Source organism: Odocoileus virginianus, chromosome 21 (genome assembly GCF_023699985.2).
Source record: "Odocoileus virginianus isolate 20LAN1187 ecotype Illinois chromosome 21, Ovbor_1.2, whole genome shotgun sequence".
NCBI classification, from domain to species: domain Eukaryota; kingdom Metazoa; phylum Chordata; class Mammalia; order Artiodactyla; family Cervidae; genus Odocoileus; species Odocoileus virginianus.
In genome coordinates, this window is record NC_069694.1 from 43,738,224 (window position 1) to 43,760,445 (window position 22,222).

Sequence of the window (22,222 nt, forward strand, 5' to 3'; positions counted from 1 at the left end):
AAGGAGATAATCCATGATGCTCTCCTCAAATGCAAAGACCCTTTTCCCAAATAAAGTAACATTCACAGTTTCCAGTGATTAGATTGTAGACAGTTTAGGGAAAGGGGGAATACAATTTAGGCTACCTCAACTAATATTATTATTCATTAATATAATGCTTCTCTGTGGCTTGGTAAAAAATATAACTGTCTTCCAATTTCTAAACGGTATTCTCAGGTCATTATGGGATTCCTTGAGTGAAAGCTTTCTCTTTCTCTTCTAAAAACATTGTGAAATGAATCTGATCTTTCTTGCATCATAGTAGTAAGACCTGTGACTGTAGTTTAAGGTTAGAGGAGACAGACAGAACTGACTTATTTAGGCAGTCTGACAAAGGAGTTAAGTAAGTGAACAAAGCTCTGAAGAGTTCCGTTAATACATTGAGTTTGAGAACAAAGCCCTGGGTATTAAAGTCATCGTGCCTTGTTCTGTCTTCTCTATGGATGAAGAACCTTACAAAGTGATAAAAGTAGTTAAGAATAAAATTTGATTATTTTTGGATTCTTTGATCAAAATATGATTACTGTATCACTTCAACTTCTGATAAATAAAATAGGAAACTTTCAAAAGTCATACTTCTTATAATTTCAATGCAGACCAACATGACATTGAACTAAACATTTCAGTTTGGTAAATTTGTGTTTGCAGCAGATATTTTACTAAAGTGTATACACACACACACAAAATAAAGTGTTTACACAATGCAGGCCCTCCCCTGTTCACTGGTGTGATGAATTGGGGGAGGGATGACAGATTGTCTAAAAAATGTGAAATGTTGATCCACTTAAAGAATGTGAATTGTTCTCAAATCAAAATTCTGAGCAGTAATAGTAATATATTCATTCTTTGTTCACACAGTTATATGTAAATAAATTGGAAGTTTAATTAAAAAAAAAAAAAGCCTTTGGAATGAACTAGGGTGTGTGCATGCATGCTAAACCACTTCAGCCGTTTCCAGCTCTTTGCAATGCTATGAACTATAGCCCGCCAGGCTTCTCTGTCCATGGGGTTCCCTGGGCAAGAATACTGGAGTGGGTTGCCATGCCCTCCTCCAAGGGGTCTTCCTGCCCCGGGGATCAGACCTGCATCTCTTAGGTCTCCTGCATTGGCAGATAGGTTCTTTACCACTAGCACTACCTGGGAAGTCTAAACTACGGTGCAGATTCAACCAAATATGAACCATCATCGGTTCTGTCTTAGAGAAAAGTTACAGCTTTATATCATCCCAAATGCTGCCTGGGCTTGGCAAGTGGAACTTATTACCCTGTGCCAGTATCAGTAAATGCTGATAAAAAAAATGGTTTTGGAGTTTTCTGTGTCAGGATAGTAAAGCTGCTTGGGAGAAGAAAACACTGATGGGTCAGAAATATACTCAGATCACCCTGGGTCCTCCAGTTCTGCTTATCAAATGGTGATTTTCTTCTTACAGAGAAATTAGAAAAGCTTTCTTCTGATTGTGCTGTGTTTTGGAAATAATTGATGAGGCCTGTTTATAATCTTTGTTAATTTATACAAATATATACATAGATATATTATAACAAAATGGTATTATATAATTTATTATAAACACCCCAAGGGTACTTGCACTTTGTTTTGTCCTACTTTTAAGATGGTCAGCATTCTTTGTAGGGCCAATAGTAGCTCACTGATTTCCATTTAGCCCCTGTTTGGTGTTATATTTTCCACTTTATAAATTTGCAAACTGAGGCAGGATAAAGTTGGAACACACTTCAAGCATAGCAAATCAGTGACAGAGTCTCCTGGCTTTATGTCTGAACCTCAAACCACTAAACTATGCTTTCCACATGTATTTTGATCTTCTCAAAGTAATTTTCTGCTGAGAAAGGAAAGTTATCTAGTATTCAAGTTAGAAAGTTAATTTCTCAATTTAATGTAGCCCGTTGAGAATTGGTCACATTCCAGACTTGTAGCTTTCAACCTTGTTTTATTCTGGAGTGGGAATTGAATTATAAAGTATGCTTAGTCTCACAAGTTATGAGCAACTTATGGACAGATGGACTTTTTTTTAGATCTATTAAAAAATAATCTTTTGGTAAGCAGTTAATCAATGCAACTTCCTTTTCAAAACATCTGAATCTGAAGCAAATTAATTCTCAAATTTTATATCCTTTAAGGCTCAAACATGTGTGCCAGTAGTGAAATGAGTTATTTCCTTTTTAAATTCCAAAAGCTTTCTTTTTTCTTTTTCCTTTAGAAGAAAAATTGCTGTTAAATGTTATGATATTTTAACAAAATTTTAAAATTTAGTAATTGATAAAAGACAAGTTAAAAGCATCAAATGCAGTAATTCAGCACTATAAATACCCCTCTCCAAATTCTGAATTTACACACCAGTGAATCATTAAAAATTCTGTACTAGTTGAGCTCTTTTACCTTGAAATTATAGGAGGAGAGTTTAGGTTAAAGATAACACAGAGTTATGCAGTTGTTTTATTATCTGAACATTAATCCCTAGTGTTTTATTTTTCCTTTCCATTTCTTAAATCACACAGTAGCTAACTATATTTCATCTGTGCTTCCTCTTTCTAAACATTTTACTTCAGGCTAATACCTAGTAAAGAAAGCTTTAGACCAAAAGGAAAATTTCTGTGGGAATGATCAGATTTTATAAGGTGAAAGAACATCTTGAACTCATAGAATCCAGAAGTGTGTTTCCTCCTTTGGTTTGCTGACTGTATGGGTATTTTGGCTTATGGAATGGCCCTTAAATATCATGGATTATGGATCTGAGGAAACAGCCTGTGTGATTTTAGTTACCATCCATCTGTGGATCCAAATCCATGTCCACGAGCCTGACCTCTCCTTCTCTTTCTTGGCCTCTGTTTCTTGCAATCTGAATAACATCTCTTCTTGGAAACTTTGCAACTACTGTAAAGAACTAATGGTTTGAGGCTGATAGGAATAAGACTTTCTCATTTTAATTTATTTGTTAACATTTTTATTGGGTTATAATTAATATACAAGAAAACTGTAAATATTTTAATGTATATGTTTGGTGAGTTTGGATATATGCAGGCACCCATGAAATCATCATGATGGCTCTAAAGAATCCACCTGCAGTGGAGGAGACACAGGTTCACTCTCGGTGGGGAAGACACCCCGGAGAAGGAAATGGCAACCCACTCCAGTATTCTTTTCCTGAAGAATCCCAAGGACAGAGGAGCTGGCGGGCTACAGTTCTTAGGGTTGCAAAGAGTCGGACATGACTGAGCACACACACACTCACACATAGCAGAAGTTTCCTTGAGTCTTATTTATTTGTGTGTGATCTCACTTAACATGAGATCTACCCTCTTAACAAATTTTTAAGGGTGCAGCACAGTATTGTTAACTATAGGCATGATGTTGTATACCAGATCTCTAGGACCTAATGATGTTGCATAACTGAAACTTGAACAACTCCCATTTTCTTCTCTCCCTGCTGCTGCTAAGTCGCTTCAGTCGTGTCTGACTCTGTGCAACCCCGTAGACGGCAGCCCACCAGGCTCCGCCATCCCTGGGATTCTCCAGGCAAGAACACTGGAGTGGGTTGCTATTTCCTTCTTCAATGCATGAAAGTGAAAAGTGAAAGTGAAGTCGCTCAGTCGTGTCCGACTCTTAGCAACCCCATGGACTGCAGCCTACCAGGCTCCTCCATCCATGGGATTTTCTAGGCAAGAGTGCTGGAGTGGGGTGCCAGTGCCTTCTCTGTCTTTTCTCCCTAGCCCCTGGTAACTACTGTTCTATCCTCTGCTTCTGTAAGTTTGACTGCTTTTTTAGATACTTCATGTTAAGTGGGATCATGCAGTATTTGTCCTTCTGTGTCTGGCTTATTTCACATAGCATCATGTTTTCCAGGTTCATCTGTATTGTCAGAAATGGCAAGATTTTCTTTCTTTTCTTAAGGCTGAATAATGTTCTATCATATATATGTACCACATTTTCTTTAGCCATCTGTTGATTTACATTACATTACATTTACATTACATTATGTTTACATTAGGGTTATAAAAGAAACTTCATTTCATGTTTTAAATCTGATAGAATCAGACCCCTCATTAATTTTTTACCCTGTGCTCTCTTACATATTTTTGAATAGTCATTACTCTTATCATATACACAAAACGGGACACAAAGGAACTTTTGAAGGTAATGGATATATCTGTTACCTTGGTGATGGTTGCACGAATGTATCCACGTCCAAACCCATCAAACTGTATATGTTAGATATGTGCAGTATTTGTATATCAATTACACCCCAATAAAATTGTCTTTAAAAGTAATAAAACTCTGCAAGACACTGAAGTAGACTTGGACAAATATTAGCACTTCCTTTTTTCTTGGATAGAATAACTCAAATTCATAAAAATGTGGTCTCCCTTTGATATATGCAGATTTAATGTGAATGCAACTCAAATACCAAATACTAACAAGTATATTTTTGAGCTAGAAAAATTGTAAGAATCCAACAACTTAGTCTAATTTTCAATTTTAGCTAGATGATAAGATTATTATAAAAGCCACCATATGGTGGCTCATTCTTTTTTCAATAAATAAAAGACTAGAGGGAGAGGTATATTTTTAACAAATTATTGATAGTACTTTTTGTGTATAAGCATTGTTTGAACTTAAGCAATTCATGCTTTCTTGATTTACTGAGGAATTATATACTCTTATAAGTGAAGTTTACACTGTTAACCCATTACTAGTCTAACATACTTTTTTTTGAGCTGTTTTTTCCTTAATGGTGATAAACTTGATCTTCATCCTCTTGCATCATCATGGATGTCACTGTATACGTCTATGAAACACCTATTATTTGATACACGTTTATTGAGCACGTTCCTTATAGACACTGTGATAGGCATAGGGATTCCAAGCTGAATAAGCTTCAGTGTACTCCAGGTACCACTGCCTCGAGGTACAGCGAGAGAGACAAACATAAACGGAAACTATTACCATAGAATGAATAAGCCTTGCAGCTATGCACAGTTGCAGAGTATAGAGGTGTACAGTTCTGCCAGGGCAGAGCCATCGAATGATAAGCCATTAAGGTCCTGGCCAAAGGAAAGAAGTTGTTGAAGTTACAGAATAGATCTAGAATGAAGAAAGATGTCCAAAAAAGAGTGGTTGAGATAACAGCGGAGGCTTAGAGAGAAGGGACCTCAAGGTCTGAATGAGATTAGAGAGCAGGTCCTCAGAAATGGGGAACAGAGAAATAGAAGATTCTAGTTGAAAATCAAGACTTTTGAGCAAGTAGCCATTGAGCAATGTCTCTTGACAAACTATCTGTATTTCAGGATATTGGCTGCAGTTAGATGAAAATCCGTGGCTATACACATGTGAAGCTAACTAATCCTTATGGATTCTAAACGCATGGTCTTGGCCTCAGTATATTTTAACCAACTAAGCTAAACAGCTGCAGATAATTTACAGATTGTCTCAGAAGAGCACAGTATAAATTCCCTTTGAAATACATCTGGAAAGGGATAAACAAAACATACTTTGTATTGTACTAACTTAATAGATTTCAAATTCATTAAGCCATATTTAAAATCCAAATACACCCAAGTTGACTCATGCCTAGAAATTATCAACATTTGTTCTTGATGGTAGTGGTGGTGATGGTAGTCATGTTTTTCTCTCTTTTAGTTTTTAATCTTCCTTTCCCAAAATTTATGATTTTGTAGGTCATTTTGTTCTAACCAATGTAATAAATAAATTTTTCTGTTTTCTTTTCCTCTCAAGACCAAGGAAAAGGATGATTAATTATCATCTCCTAACTTATCATTGAATTCCAACTGTATCAAAATTCTGTTGAATTCAACTATGTTAAAATTGTCAGTTTTTAAATCTGTCTTTTTAACTATACTGTGGGTTTTTTGATTGTGGAAGATCAGTTTTTATTCTTGGTGTTCATGGAGCCTAAAAATGCAGAGGCCTAAAATCATAATGCCAAGCAGATAATAGCCACTTAATTGATGTATTTGAATGTAAATAAAAGTATCTCAAAATGTCATCTTGCTTAATCAGAAATTATCAATCATTATTTTAAAAGTCATCTTGCTTAATCAGAAATTATCAATCATTATTTTAAAGCTATCTTTAGTCATATCTATGTGTTTATAACAACCAAGGATTCTTATGCTAATTAAAACTTTTCAGATTGTCAGAGACAATGGTAACAAAGTAAATGTTCACCCTCCCAGTCTCCCCATAGCTAATAATTAGTAATTTGAAAAGGAAGAGAATATTTTCTGACCTGATTTAATTTATGTTTTCCAGTTAGTGATAGATTTCTTTATTAACAAGGTTCAAACTTAGAAAATGTGTAGAATAAAGTCCTGTTATCACCTACATTTTTTAAAAAATTGTACAAGTCCCATTCTCTTTATCCTAACTCTCCTTCTGTAGTCCGTTTTCAATTAAACTGTAACATATTGTTATTGAATGTATGATGTTTTGCCTTGTTGTTGCATTATACTGGCTACTTCAAAATAAGTTTTAAAAACATTTCATAATTTAAGTTCTTGGCAGTGTTAAATACAACTTTAAAAACAAGTAAGTGTACAAAATTTCACAAGCATTGATTTCCACTATAGAAAAAAGCATCAGCTTCTTATTCTCTTTTATATTTATATTTTAAAATAAATTTAAAAATTAAATCATAAGAGTACAACAGGCAGAAGAGCAAATCTGATTTCCTGTCTGATTTAAACTGAAGAATACTGGTTCCATTAACCATAATTCATGTATAGTCTTTAGTAACAGTTAAGAAAAGATGTGTCATGAGCTTCAGCTTTATAATTCATACTTTAAAATTGTGTCAGTTGTAAATGCTTATCAGCTCAGTAATAGCATGAATGCTATTTGACATGCAGGTGTTTTCCAGTTATATCTTAGAATCAGCTAAAAAGCAGGTAGATTAAGTAGAAGGTGTAGTCTTCTGTTTTCAGCTGTTTCAGAACTGGTTTAATAAAAAAGTCATTTTAAAGATTTGGTTTCAATCTCATGAGAAAGTCATCTGTATTGAAATAGTGTGCAACTGAGGTCCTCTAGTGTCGCAGCTGAATATGGCATCAGCTTTTAAGATTTTGTGAAGCGTTAGGTGTGTATGTATGTGTGTGAGTGAGAGAGACAGAGAGATACAGAAAGAACAAAGATGAGAGATTACTACCTGAAAGCTGACTCAGAACAAATGATCACAGGAAACTCTGTTCCTATGTTTTATTTGTTAATCAACCTCAAGGAAAATTTTCCTTTGTTTTTAACAGGGGAGGGGTTTGCATTCTTTCCTGTGCACATTTTTATCAATATTATTGTAGTTGTTTTAAAGTTTGGAATCTTTTCATTTTTGTAGTTGGTTTTTGTTTTTGTATTTTGCAGATGTTAATGAAAATTATTACTTCTAAATTGTTCTTGTGCCACAGATTCCTTATTGCTTAATACTGGCTGTTGTGGTGCTTTAATATGGGAGGAACTATTTGATAAATTGAAATAGCTTATAGATCAGTTTAATAAGCATTCTTTATAAATAGTAAATTATATTGTTTTATTTTTTACATACTTCATGTAGAATATCAACTTATTGCTTTATTCTAAAATAGGTTGACAACTGGAACCTACCAGACATACCAGGGAAGAAATAGTTTGAGAGAAGGAGAGCCGAGGGAGAAAAAATTTTTTTAAAAACTTAGCCCAGAGGAAATGAAGATAAACATGCTTTTTTGTTTCCTAAATTAAAAATAATTCTAATAATTTCCCTCAGAGAGACTCAAAAGAATAATAAATTCATAGCCAAAGAACGGGATGTACTGAAAAGGAACGACTAGAGACCAGAAGAGAAATCTTGGAAATTAAATAATAGGCCATGCTCATAGGAAATAAAACATCAAGTTGATAGAATAAATCTTATTTTCATCTGCCCCCTAAGAGTTCTGACTAAAAGATACAGTAGAGGGAGAAAATAATCAAAGGTACAACAAATCAACTTTTCCTTGTTAATGTTTTTGTCTTGATGGAACATGAATTTTTAGATTGAAAGGGCACACCTAATACTTACAAACACAAATTCTCAAATGCCCACACACTGGACATATTGGACTAAATTTCTTATAGGTCTAAGAATATGAAGTGTAAAAGAATCCTGAAAGCTTCCAGAGAGAAATAACAAGGTATCTACAACAGAATTAAGATCAGACTGATATTACATTTATCACTATCAATAAAGAACATTTGAAGACAAGGAGAAATTCTATGTTTAAATACAATAGTAAGACATTTTAAGACATGCCATGCTTTAAAATATCTACTCCTGCCACCCTTATGAAAAATTTTCTTATGAGTGTATTCTAGCTAAAGAAAAAAACACAAAAATGAGGTATAAAAATGGTGGTAGCTGATGATAATCTTCATGAATAGAGTTATAATTATAAAATTATAGCATCTAGAGTTATAATTATAAAATTATAGCATCTATTAATCCTGATGATGAGATATCTCTTGAGAGCTAGGGGTTAAGTTGGCTTAAGTTTTTATTTCCTTTTCTGCTTAGTTCTACTGCGAATTTTTCCTGTATGTAGTATAGTGGCGTCCCAATCACTTCCCATCTGTCTCAGAGTTAAAACCAAAGACCTAAATGGCCTAAAGTGATCTAACCCTCTGACCTTGCTACCTGTGACCTCATCTGCTATCAGCCCTACCCTTTGCTCACTCTACTGCATACACAGTAGTTTCATTGTGTTTTTGATGTTTTTCCCCTAATTGTTACATTTGTTCTTTGTTCTTTTCTCTTTTATTCTACCTGCTTTTAGATGAACTATTTTTAAAATTATTTCATATGTCTCTATTATTAGCTTTTTATTTATACCTTTTAAAAATTAATTTAGTAGTTACTCAGATATTAATTTGATTTTTTAAAGTATGATTTAAAATGTTAAAAAAATGAGAATAAAAGAAATCTATACCCTAATATTAGTGATTTTGGGGATTGGGTTTGAACTAGGCTCCACTACTTCTCTGTATATTCTCCCTAACTTCCTATATGAGTGATGTTTTATTTAAAAAAAAAAAGGACAGGGAGAGGGAAGGGGAGAGAGAGAGAGAAAGAAACTGGGTATCCCTTTGGAAGTTGGCTTAAGAGAGCATAGGATAAGAAAGAAATATTTGATAAATCATAAATTTCTGGACATTGCCTTGCAGATTGATATGGAAAGTAAGCTCATGTCTCTGCCATAAAATATAGCTGTTTTTCAGGGACATAGATGTTTTTGTCTTGACCAGAATCCATGGTTTTCATTGATTTGGTTCTGCCATATATCTGAAATTTCCTGATAATTTGTTAAAGCCCAACCTGCAAAAGGTCATTTGCACCCTGCCAATATTAATCTCCCTTCCTGGAGAACGGGACTGCAGTTGGAGTAGTGAAAACTATAGGTTCTTTGTAAGGTCAATTCTGCTGTAATTGTAAAATCAAATATGCCTGAGTAAATATTTTAGAAAATGTATAGAGTCTATTTTCTCTGATTAGAGGTGGTGCAATGAAAAGAAAACCCTTTGGGAAATTCCCTGGCAATCAAGGTACTCCATGTTTTCCTTGCTGAGGGCCTGCCCAAATCCCACAAGCTTCACGGTCAAAAAAAAAAAAAATTAAAAAAAAAAAATATATATATATGTATATATAGGTAGATCTTTGAATTTTATCATTGAACCTCATTTTATTTCTTAAAACAGGTTCTAAAAAAAAAACAAGTTCTATATCTGCTTTGTAATTGATCTATTGATCTGTGACTTTTTGTTTTCTTTGTAGCTATTCAAAGGTTTTGTGCATAGCATTTGAGGTACTTCAGGGCTTGCAGTATATGAATAAACATGGTATAGTACACCGGGCACTGTCTCCTCATAATATCGTTTTGGATCAAAAGGTAATCATCAATAGTACATTAAATATTTGGTTTTTTTATTTCAGGTTGTAGCCTGCTGAAAGAATTAGAATGTCTTAAGAGTATTCATAATGAAAAGATTATATGAAAGTAATGTACTTGTGGTTGTTTAAAAAGAAAGTATCTCTAATTATATAAATCCATGTGTCTTTTACATGCACTATTCTTTTTTCCCTGGACTCTTTTTCTGCCTTCATGTTTTATTTTTCCTTTCACTCATTTTGTGAAATACACATTGAGACTTCCCAGTCCACTCTTTCTGTGAATTTGCTTTTATCTTAAAAAAGATTCTCTGACTATTTACGTAGAATATTTTTCTCATAGTACAGCTGAATTGTGTTTTCTCCATTTTATTCTTCTTTTCTACTTTCTTTTTTCCTTTGTCACTTATTTTCTTTGTTTACCAGCTGTTTTTATGTAGCTTGGTTTTTAAATTGGAGTGCTAATTCTCTGCTTGGATTCTTATGGGGGATTAAATAAGAAGCTAGTCTACTCCTATGGTGGGTATTATGTGAATTATGAGTAGCAAGGGGATTTTTTCAAGAATTTTATTATTTTTTCATAAGCTTATAAAATAATTTGAGGAAACTTTTTCTGGGGAATTATTTTTTGTATCAGTAGGATTTTTATTTTTCTTTTAGACTTTCAGTATATGCTCTATGATGTTAAAAATAAAGATAAAATGGTGCTTATAATTTCATAGTTAAGATAGTAGAGTAACTAATTGAAATTGTTTTTAAAATATAAATGTTTTGTAATTCTGGGAAATACAGCTCTTAAGCAAAAGAACTTCTAAACTGAAAAAAAATTTAAGTTCTAAACATCTAAAAGGGGAAAAACTTAAGAGATTTATACAATGTGCATTTGCCTTTTAAGAATCTTTTGTGGTATTTATGATTATTCTAAAACAGTATAAAAATTGTTGGGAATAAAGCAGATTCACTAATATCTTGATTTGTGAACATGCCTTTTCAAGTTAAAAACTTTCAAGTTAAAAAAATCATAACATTGTAAATGGACTTGCAATTCCTGCAAACAATTTCTTTTGTGAAAATCAACACAAAATATTCTAAGCAAGGATTCAAGACAACTAACAACATATTTTGTTTTTTAAAGGAGCTCAGGAAATACAAGCAGCAACAATTTTTAAATGTTGTCGTTCTTATATATATATAATATATGTTGTGTTTGTATATGTTTGTAATGAACATAAAGCAGATGTCAAACACGCACAGATTTTTTTAAATTATAATAAATCAAAATATAATTTTTCTTAATGTATCTTAATGATAGTGTTACTTATAAAATGTATAATCATAATTTTACCTGCCAGTAGTATGAAAATATTTTATGTGATTTTTTTTCTTTGTTATTGTAGGGACATGTTAAATTGGCTAAATTTGGACTTTATCACATGACAGCATATGGTGACGATGTTGATTTCCCAATTGGGTAAGAATATGTTTTGGGTTTTTTTTTTTTTTTTAGTTTTGTCTTAAACTTTCTAATCTTTTATTAAGGGTATATTTGTTAATTTGATATTTTTGACATGAAACTACCTTTTTAAAATTAAAAATATCTTAATTCTCCATATACTTTTAAGAGGTGACAATGAGTTTTTGCCAGGATACAAAAGTTCCCTGACATTCATTTTTCATTGAATTAGTAGTGAGGCTAACAGATTATTGAATTTCTTCACTATGTATTATAAAAATTAACTTTATTTCATTCAGAATTAGGTAAATTTAAGGCAAAAAGGCTGACAAATGATAATGTGTGTTCCTGAAAAGACTGAGAAAAACACTCTCATGTTTTTCTCTGATGTTTTTAATTTAAATCCCTGTTCTCTAAGATATAATTGGATATTAAGCCTCAAGTCAGGTCACTGTAACTATCAGTAATGGGGTGGATTCTATAACTGAAAGTCTGTATGTAAGTTTGGAGAGTTTCTTTATATGGAATTCCAGATTTATATTGGCCTCCAAAAAGAGAATGAAAGTTTACTTCATCCTGGACTCAATTAAAGCTTTTAATATAGATTTTTGTATTATATTTATTGTGTGGTTGCTTTTTAAACATGTTAATAATATAATACTTTTATAAGTGTTTAATTTTGACCTTATTTTAGGTACATAGAAGTTACAAAATAGTACAAAAATTTCCCATATAGCCTTTACTTAGAGTCCTCAAATGTTAACATTTCACAACTTTTGTTTTCTCTCTTTCTTTTATCTTATATGTATATGTGTTGTTGTGTATAATTTTTTCTGAATTATTTAAGAATTATTTGTGTATATAATGGCCTTTTACCCTTAAATACTTCAGTTTGTAATTTCTGAAGTAAGGAGTTTTCTTTCAGAACCACAAAATAATTATCAAAATCAGGAAATTAAAGTTGATATAATACTATACTTTAAAGACCTTAAGAATATTTTTTAATTGCTGTGTGATACGCTTAATGATATGCATTTGTGTGTTGCCCTTTGGGCTCTCTAAAGTCAGTTTTTGTCACTCCATTATTGGAAATTGTGGTTTGGAGTTATGGTGTATGTTTCTGCAGGAAATGTTGCTTGAAAACTTAAGTAGATGTTTTAAATTTCTTTTTTTTAATTGGAGTATAATTGCTTTACAATGCGGTGTTAGTTTCTACTGCACAGCTCTGTGAATCCGCTGTCTGTGTACATATATCCTTCCCCTTTTGAGCTTCCCTCCCACCTCCATTCCACTGTGTAGGTCATCACAGAACACTGACCTGGCTCCCAGTGCTGTAAAGCCGCTTCCCACTAGCTAGCTGTTTTAGGCATGATCGTGAATATGTGTCAGTGCCACTCTCCCAGTTTGCCCCGCCCTCCCCGTCTCCTGTGTCCACATGCCCATTCTCTATGTCTGCATCTCTATTCCTGCCTTGCAGATAGGTTCGTAAAAATGATCTCATTTATCAATTTTTTTAGCTCTATAAATTAACTTCTAGGTTTCTTACTTAAAATTTTCTGTTTGAACATAGCTGATCTTAAATTGTTTACCTTCCTTTATTTATTAAGAAAATATTTATTAAACACCTTTTCTTAAGGCTTCTGGATATGCAAAAATGGATAAGATAGGTCCCTAACTTCAAGAAGCTCATTATTTAATGGAAATTTTTCTGTTTTGATGACTTACTTATTAATGTGCATGAATTCATAGTTTATAGTTTTGAATACCATGTGGCTGTAGGCAACAAATAGTTGTTCTCACAAGCACAAAAACAGTATTTTATAAAAATAGCCTATGCTTTATTTGTTCAAAGAAAGCCTTTTCAAATAATAAAATTAAATTTATAGTAAGGCTCTGGTATCTTCATCATGTGTGATAATTACCCTTTGAAATAGCTTTTAGGCAGCTGTAGTAAGCGTGATCCTTCATTTTGTCTAAATTTATATAAGTGAGAACTCCAAAAACAAAACAAACAAAAATTACTTTAATTTTTTATCTTTTACTTAAAGGTGCTTTATGTTTTAATGATGAATAGAAGAAAGGAAGTGATTTTTTTTAAAGCATATCAAACATTTTGAAGAGTTACATTTGAATTTAAAATGCTTGGATAGAATTGGTCTCATGTGCCATTTGGTTTGGCTTACTTTGAAGTCTTGGATGCAAAAGGTCTGACCAGAAAGTATCAAAGAGCAAAATTTGAAACCTTAGCCAGGAAAAATAAAGTGATCAAACAGCTAAGTCATGAAAGAAAATATTTACACCAGACGGAGCTTGCAGTTGATTCAAAAGACAAATATTAAGGAACAAAAAAGTAAAACATTAACATCTGTTTCAAAATACTGTAATGAGTTAGAAATTGGACATTCATTTCAGTTGGCCAGTAGCTTAATACCTTGTTAAAACATCAGACAGATGGTGAAAACCACTTATATTTATCTCACCAATCATACTCATGGCAGAGTTCTGGTAGTTTTCTCTGAGTGTTAAAAGGCAGTGCTAAAGAAGAGGCACTTGTTGGAAGGATATAACCTATATTAAAAAATAAGCCTAATGTTTAGTGTTTTTATTAAGTAACTTAACATGTCCTTGATTAAAAAGGAATTTGGAGCATAAGTCACCACATATAAAATATGTGATAGGACTGGAATTAGAATACAGGCTTTATGATATCAAGGTCATTGCTTTTCCACTAGACTTCACTTATCTGAAGAGATTTCACACATTCGTTTACAAGAGCAATGTGATCACCTAAGGGTAAAATGGCATCATAGTGCCAATTTTCATCTATGAAAATGTGCCTCACCCTTTTTAGTTATCAGGGAAATCCAAATGAAAACTATTGTACAATGGTTTGTGAGTCTCACCCCCAGATGGCCAAACAGAAAGTCTGTCACTGCTGTCCAACAAGTTTTGGAGAAGTAAGCAATAGAATCTGTTGTATACCGCTAGTAGGAGTTTAAATTGGTACAACCCCTCTCAAGAAGCATTTAGTGTGGTGTTATGAAGTTGAAAGTGCACATGTCTTATGGCCTAGAAATTCAGTGCTAGGTTTATACGCCTGGGAAGACTTTTGCTAGAAGTGTTGCTACACAACAACATACTATGTGTACACAACAACATACTATTTCTAGCAACATAGTTTATAGTACAAAAAGAAAGGAAATAAATGATCATTGACATTTGAATGAATAATATATTCACAAAACAGACATAAAAATCAATGACTTAAATCTACATACAGCAGTGTGAATGGCTCTTTTAAATAAATAATGTTGACTAAAGAAAGCAAATCACAAAGGAATAATGGCAGCATAACTCCAGTACTATAAAGTTCAGATATGTGCTTGACTGGGCTTCCCGGGTGGCTTAGAGGTTAAAGCGTCTGCCTGCAGTGCAGGAGACCCAGGGTTGATCCCTGAGTTGGGAAGATCCCCTGGAGAAGGAAATGGCAACCCACTCCAGTATTCTTGCCTGGAGAATCCCATGGAGGGAGGAACCTGGTAGGCTATAGTCCATGGGGTCGCAAAGAGTCAGACATGACTGAGCGACTTCACTTTCACTTTCAAACAACATATTAATAGTTTTAAGGGTTACAAACATGGTAAAACAGTAAATAAAATGGAAGAGAATTATCAACACAAAAATAGGGACTTTTAGTGATAATTTCATATTCATTATTTAAACTGGTTGGTAGGTACATGAGTGTTCTTTTAAGCTTTATCCTTTATACTTTATTCATATTTAATAGTCTGTATTTCATATTTACTAAAGCAATTTTTTGAAAAAAACTTATATTGGTGAAGGTTAAGGAAAAGAGGCAGTTTTATATACTGCTTATGAGAATATAAATTGCCATAACCTGAAAGGGCAACTTGGCAATATATATAAAAATTTAAAATGCATCTACCTTATGACTTTGTAGTGCCATGCCTAGGAATTTGTCTTTCATCTATATATTTTGGGGAAATAGGATATCTGTAATATATCCATGTGAGCATTTTAAGTAGTAGTCAACTTCCAAATATCCTCCTTCAGAGTTGTATCACATAAATTAAGTTTATCAGTGCAATGAAATTATTGGCAGTTTTCAAAAAGAATGAGACAAATCTATACTTATTTTATAAGAATGATCTCCAAAATATATTTTGAGTGAAAAAGAGTACAGAATAGTGCATATACTATACTTCCCTATAGAGCAATGATGATAAATGGTCAACTTTATTTGTACATAAATATGTGTGAGTGACTGGTGTACAGAGATTGGAAAGAGTCTTACATTTCAATTTATATGTTTTTACAGATTTTGACATTCCTACTATTCAGAAGAACAAATACTATTTTCAAAGATAAAATTTAAATAAGAGTTAAGTATAAAGAGAAGATAGGCAGTAAGGAAGAAGGAAAAACACCTGGAAACCTGGAAGTCTGAAAGCAATGTGTTAATACAGAGGAAAACAAAGGAGCTAAAGGCGAGATAGGTTTAACATTCCTTGAGACTCGTGTATTTCCTCTTGATTCCTAGACATAAGTTCTGTATTATGGTAGTTAAGAATTCTTCCTAGCAAGAGTTGTTCATTTAACCTCATTGAGCTTTTGTATGGATTATACTGTACTGATAGTAAAGACATGCCACTACATACATATTTCCCCCTTTCTAGCTCAAAGTAATAAATTCATTCTTAAATTATACCATTTTAGGTATCCATCGTACTTGGCACCTGAGGTAATTGCGCAAGGAATTTTCAAAACCAGTGATCATGTGCCAAGTGAAAAACCATTGCCTTCTGGCCCCAAATCAGATGTCTGGTCTCTTGGAATCATTTTATTTGAGCTCTGTGTGGTATGTATAAAGAAATATTGAACTAATAAAAATGGTGTGTTTATTAGAAAAATTATTTTGGTGTACCTAGAAATATTTGCACCTGTACTAAGTATTAAAAACTTACGTTATATTAAGTGTAAAAAGCATATTTAGAAACATTTACACTAAAACTGCTTACACATTTCAGTATATTCATGCTCTCTCTCCCATCTATGGTATTCTTTCTTCCTTAAATACCTTTTTTCTCCCCTATTCTGTTTTCATTAAGACTCACTTATTAAGAGTTGGCTTTTTATGAGGCCTTCCTGAAATATCCTCTATATTTATTTGTGTAGTAAAGACTATACAGCTATTGTAAACAAAGAATTAAAAATGCAGTAGCTTAGAGAGTTCCCTGGTGGTCCAGCTGGTTAAGACTTCGAGCTTCCAATGCAAGGGGCACAAGTTGCATCCCTGGTCAGGAAACAAAGATCCCATGTGCATGCAGCCAAAAAAATTAAAATGCCAATATCATCATAATAAAGATGTTTTTTAATGCAATGCCCTAAAGAACACAGATGTTTTTCTCCCTCATATAACAGTCCTCAGAAAGAGTGGGCTCTGTTCCACAATGTCATGCCAAAACTTAGGCTATCAGGGATCACTCTGAAAGATGCTGCTTTATCCTCCTTTTTAGCCATCAGAAAAGGAGAGGAGTGAATTCTTGGTAACAGTCTTTAAGAAAATGATGTAAAAGTTATAGGTATCCACTCTGCTTTCCACTTGACAGTTTACTCCTGTGGCCATAGATAGGTGCCTGATAGATAGATGAGGATGAGTTTGGAGGGACAGTTAATATTTTGTTGATTCTGCCTCCAAGTACCTGCCATGGTTAGTCTCTGTTTTCTTTGCTCTCTTCTATTTTAGCATTTGTTATATTTGTCTTCTTGGGCAATGAGGTCTTTAGGGGCAGACAATTTTATTACTTATCTGTTGTTCTGTCTTCCAATGGATTTTTAAAGTATTTTTGAAAATATTAACTCATTGATCTTTACCATATCTAAGGATTAGGATGATATTATTTTCATTTTGTGTGTTTTGTGTACCAGTTCAACAGCAGCAGTAGTAAAAGCACAATAGTTAAGAGACAGGCTTTCATAGTCAGAGAGAACTTGGTTTGAAATCTGAGGCAACAAAGTGTAGTTGTGTGACTTAAGGTAACTAATGTAACTTCTTAAGGCTTTGGTTCTACTTTCAAAAATAATCATATCTATGTTGTAAAGCTATTGGAAAAATTAAATGAAAAACATATATGAAGTGCTTAGTATAGGGTATTATATCACAGTACATAAATGTTAGCTTTTATTATTAACACTTAAATGTTAACAATAACTTGGTAGCTTATACATTGGCATTGTTTTTTGTAAAGGAAAATGCCAGACTTGCTGATTCTTTTCTATCCTTTGTCTAGACCATCTTACTTTTCATTGGTATGAAATTATAGTAAATCTCATTTTTGTTTAAAATCATAGCCTAAATGAAGAATTTTCTTGGAATGTAAAGTATACATAAGTGTAAATGTGACAAATGTAGCTTTTCCTTTTTATTACCATTACTTATATTTAAACTACTTATGATCTGGGTATTTCTTATATAGGTAATTCAGTTCAACAAATGTTGATGAGTATTTTCTGTGTGTATAATAATACAACAGGAATAAACTGTGATTAAAATGTATTGTCAAAGAGCCATAATGTAATGCAAATCCATGAACTTTGAAGATAGGCACAAAGAACTGCATGACTTATAAGAAAGGAAATATTAATTCCATAATAGGGGCTTCATGACATTTTAAGAGGTACTCAAAAGTTTAGCCAGTCCAGGTTGAGGATGGTTTAAATCTTCCTTTACCTCATCAAACCTTTAGATTTCATACAAGATATTAAATATAAATTAATAAGTAAAATGGATAGGAGCCATATCCTAGGAGAGTTTGACTGCCATATTGAGAGGATTATTTTTATATAAGGTAGGGGAGACATTTAAAGTTTTTAAGCAAGCTGAAATCAAACTTGCAGTTTTAGAAGATTAATTTTTTTAAAGGTGGGTCTTTTTAAATTTAATTTCTATTGGCGTATAGTTGTTTTACAGTGTTGTATTAGTTTCAGGGGTACATCAAAGTGAATTAGTTATACATACGCATACATCCACTCTTCTTTAGATACTTTTCCCATATAGATCATTACAGAGTATTGTATAGCACTTCCTGTGTTATACAGTAGTCCTTAATAGTTATCTGTTTTATATATAGTAGTGTGTATTATATATGTCAACCCCAGTATCTCAATTTATCTCTCCCTCCCCTTACCCCCAGAAACCATAAAGTTGTTTTCTACATCTGTGACTCTTGTAGATAAATTCATTTGTACCATTTTTTTTAGATTCCACATGTAAACAATATTATACAATATTTATGACTTTGGTTTCACTCAGTATGGCCATCTGTAGGTGCATCCATGATGCTGCAGATGGCATTATTTCATTCTTTTTCATGGCTGAGTGATATTTCACTGTACATATCTTCTTTGTATTTCATTGTACCACATCTTCTTTATCCATTCCTCTTTCAGGGGACATTTAGGTTGCTTCCATATCCTGGCTATTGTACATAATACTGCAGTGGGCTCTGGGGTACATGTATCTTTACAAATTATGGCTTTCCTGGGGTATATACCCACTTAACCATATGGTAGCTCTATTTTTAGTTGTTTAAGGAACCTCCATACTGTTCTCCATAAAGGCTGTACCAGTTTACATTCTCACCAACAATGTAGCACTGTTCTCTTTCCTCTACACCCTCTCCAGCATTTATTATTTATAGATTTTTTGATGATGGCCATTCTGACCAGTGTAAGGTGATAACTTCATTGTAGTTTTGATTTACATTTCTCTAATAATAATGATGTTTGGCATCTTTTCATGTGCTTTTTGGCCATCTGTGTGTCTTTTTTGGGGAAATTTCTCTTTGCAAATATTTTCTCCCATTCTGTGGGGTTTTTTTTTTCATTTTGTTTATGATTTCCTTTGCTGTGCAAAAGCTTTTAAGTTTAATTAGGTCCCTTTTGTTTATTTTTGTTTTCCATTACTCCAGGAGGTAGATCAAAAAAGATCTTGCTTCAATTTATGTCAGAGAGTGTTCTGCTTATGTTTTTCTATAAGAGTTTTACATTTAAATCTAGAAGATTAATATTGATAGTAGTGTAAGAGATTGAAAAGAGAGAGAGGAAGGGCAATTTGTTTTCAGTGATCTCTCCACCTGTAGTTCTAATTTCATAAGACTTTAAGAAAGTTTTTTCTTCTCTATTAAAAAAAAGAAAATCAGAGCCCCTTTCGCTGCATAAACACCAAGCTGTCTTCTTACACCTTCTCCTAAGTCTTTTTAAATGATCATACAAGTTTACTTTGTTTATAATAATAGAAACATAATAATAGCCAAAATTTATGAAGCATTTTCTTTATGCAGAAAATGCTAATCAGTTTTTTATACATCATATAACCTTCACCACAACCTACATGGCATGTATAGTTAATATTCCAATTTATAAATGAGAAAAGTGAGGCTTAAAGTGGTCAAGTAATTTACCCATAGTATATAACTCATGGTGGAAAGTCCAGCTTGACGCACAATAGTTGCTCAACGCATAATCATTGAAGTTGTGCTTGATTCAAGACTCTTTTTCAAGGAGCCCTCTGAAGCCAACTCATAAGGAAACAACTAAAATATAACATATGTATCTTAAGGAATATACCAGCTACTATGGAAAACACAAAGATGCTTGTCTTAAGTCATGTTGAGAAGAGGAAGGAGTGTTGTGGAATATTTCTTAATGGAGACAACAGATTACCTGGATCATGATATATAAGTAAGAATTAGTTGGGTAGATGAAAGGGTAATAAAACATTTTGGTCTCTTAATCAAATAAGACTCCTGGAGTCCCTCTAGACAACCAGGTATATGTGGGTCTCAAAAATGAAGAATGCTTGAGATCAAACTAAAATGTAATGATTATTAGATATAGAAAATGTTTAAATGGTAAGCATTATGCCACATTAAAAAAATGTATGTCACCAATGATTTTTCTTTAGAGGAGCCAATTCAAAAAAATCTAATAAAACCTCTGAAGAGAAATAGAGATAATTGAAAAATCATTTTCAGCAATGAAAAATAAAACCTCCCTGGGAAGAATATGTAAATGTTAACAAGAATTTCTTTTGTCTTTTATGTAGGGAAGAAAATTATTTCAGAGTTTAGATATTTCTGAAAGACTAAAATTTCTGCTTACACTGGGTAAGTGTCTCACAATTGATTATCTTTCAGTTATAAATATAATCTTTAGTGAGAGTAATTATGCACATAGAGAATGTGTTCATCAAAATAGTGACTACACTGAAATATCTTCACTTTCTTCAGTTTTCCAATGATCAGTGATAAGCATTAACAGGACAGTTTAAGCGCCCTTGAGGTACTATAGGAGAGCTTTTCCTTATTCACTGTAAGGAATTATAATGTCCTGGAGTATAACTTAGCTTTATGATCTAGCCAACCAAAGTAACTTTTGAATCAAAATATGAACTTATAAAATTGTACTTCTCTGTAGCAGTTACCTTCAATGTACTATAACCTTTGAGCTTTCCATTTAGTGAGTTATATGTAAGTAATGACTGAGGAAGAATGTTTATTTTTCCTTATAACAAGCTCATATATTTCACATGTGTATAATCCAAATACTTGTAATTCACATTTATAAACATTTGTGTAATCCACTTTAGAGTAGAATAAGTTAAGGATGTATGGTAAAAAAAGGAGAGAAAAACAGTGATAGAGCACTTTGTATAAAAGAGTGTCAGATTGGTGTCCAGGTTAATAGGGTCTACAAATATGGATGTGTATAGAATAATATTAGTGAATATTAAATAACAATGAATTGTAAATAAAATTGTATAAAATGTTACAGTTTTATCACTTTTATTTTAAAGATTGGTAATATGGCTATTAAAGAGTCTTGGAGATCTATAAATAGTGTCTATAGGCTAAACTTTATAGTTTAAAGACCAGAAAAATGTGTGTACATTCTTCAATTGTATTTAATAAAAGCAGTCTTATAATCATAAAAATAAAATAAAGCCTTTTTTCATTTATTAAAACATATAAGGAAACTTGACAAAGTCTCAACTTTTTTAATATTCCAAGTTCCAAAGTTGCATTATACAATTTAAAATAATGTTATTAAAGTTTAATTCCCAGTCTGGTAAGTTGTAAAAGCAGCTTTAATTCATGTAATTTTCCTGTTTTGTAGACTGTGTAGATGACACTATAATAGTTCTGGCTGAGGAGCATGGTTGTCTGGACATTATAAAGGTTTGTCATTAATCTGTTATTGAAAATTTATTTTGCATACTTGGGATCCAGTAGCAAACTATTTTAAAGCAAAGGCTTTCCAAAGAAGTCAAAACTTCTTAAAGTAGAAAACTATGTAAGAAATATAAATTTTTAAGTGGATTGTTTAAAATAATTACTCTCTCTCTCTGTTTACCAGGAGCTTCCTGAAACTGTGATAAATCTTTTAAAGAAGTGCCTCACCTTCCATCCTTCTAAGAGGTTGATATCAAGAGTTTGGGATTATTACTGAGATCTTAACATATAAGTACTTAATTTTTTAATACTAATGGATTAAATAAGAATATTAACATATGTAATAATGTATGATTGATATTAGTATCATAACTGTTAGTTTTGGCTTTAATGTATGGTCATAAGAGAAGAAAAAATAATTAAAACATGATCAGAAAGCTGGCATATACCAAAGGCAGCCACTAGTTCATTTTCTAAACTATGGAAGGTAGATATGCCTAGATACAATGATATGAGAAAAATGAGAACAAAAGTTTATTGCTAAATAAGCATTAT

At 32.7% G+C, this 22,222-nt stretch overlaps 1 protein-coding gene across 5 annotated transcripts in view; it reads left to right on the forward strand.

Moving 5' to 3' along the window:
* Positions 1-22,222, forward strand: part of TBCK (TBC1 domain containing kinase) — a 196,061-nt gene that overhangs the window by 40,362 nt on the left and 133,477 nt on the right. For all 5 annotated transcript variants that reach the window (XM_070452250.1, XM_020901197.2, XM_020901198.2 and 2 more), the window contains 6 exons: positions 9,848-9,962; positions 11,359-11,432; positions 16,152-16,293; positions 20,542-20,602; positions 21,612-21,673; positions 21,852-21,913. In XM_070452250.1, the coding sequence (XP_070308351.1) occupies positions 9,848-9,962; positions 11,359-11,432; positions 16,152-16,293; positions 20,542-20,602; positions 21,612-21,673; positions 21,852-21,913 (516 nt within the window). The remainder of the gene's footprint in view (positions 1-9,847; positions 9,963-11,358; positions 11,433-16,151; positions 16,294-20,541; positions 20,603-21,611; positions 21,674-21,851; positions 21,914-22,222) is intronic.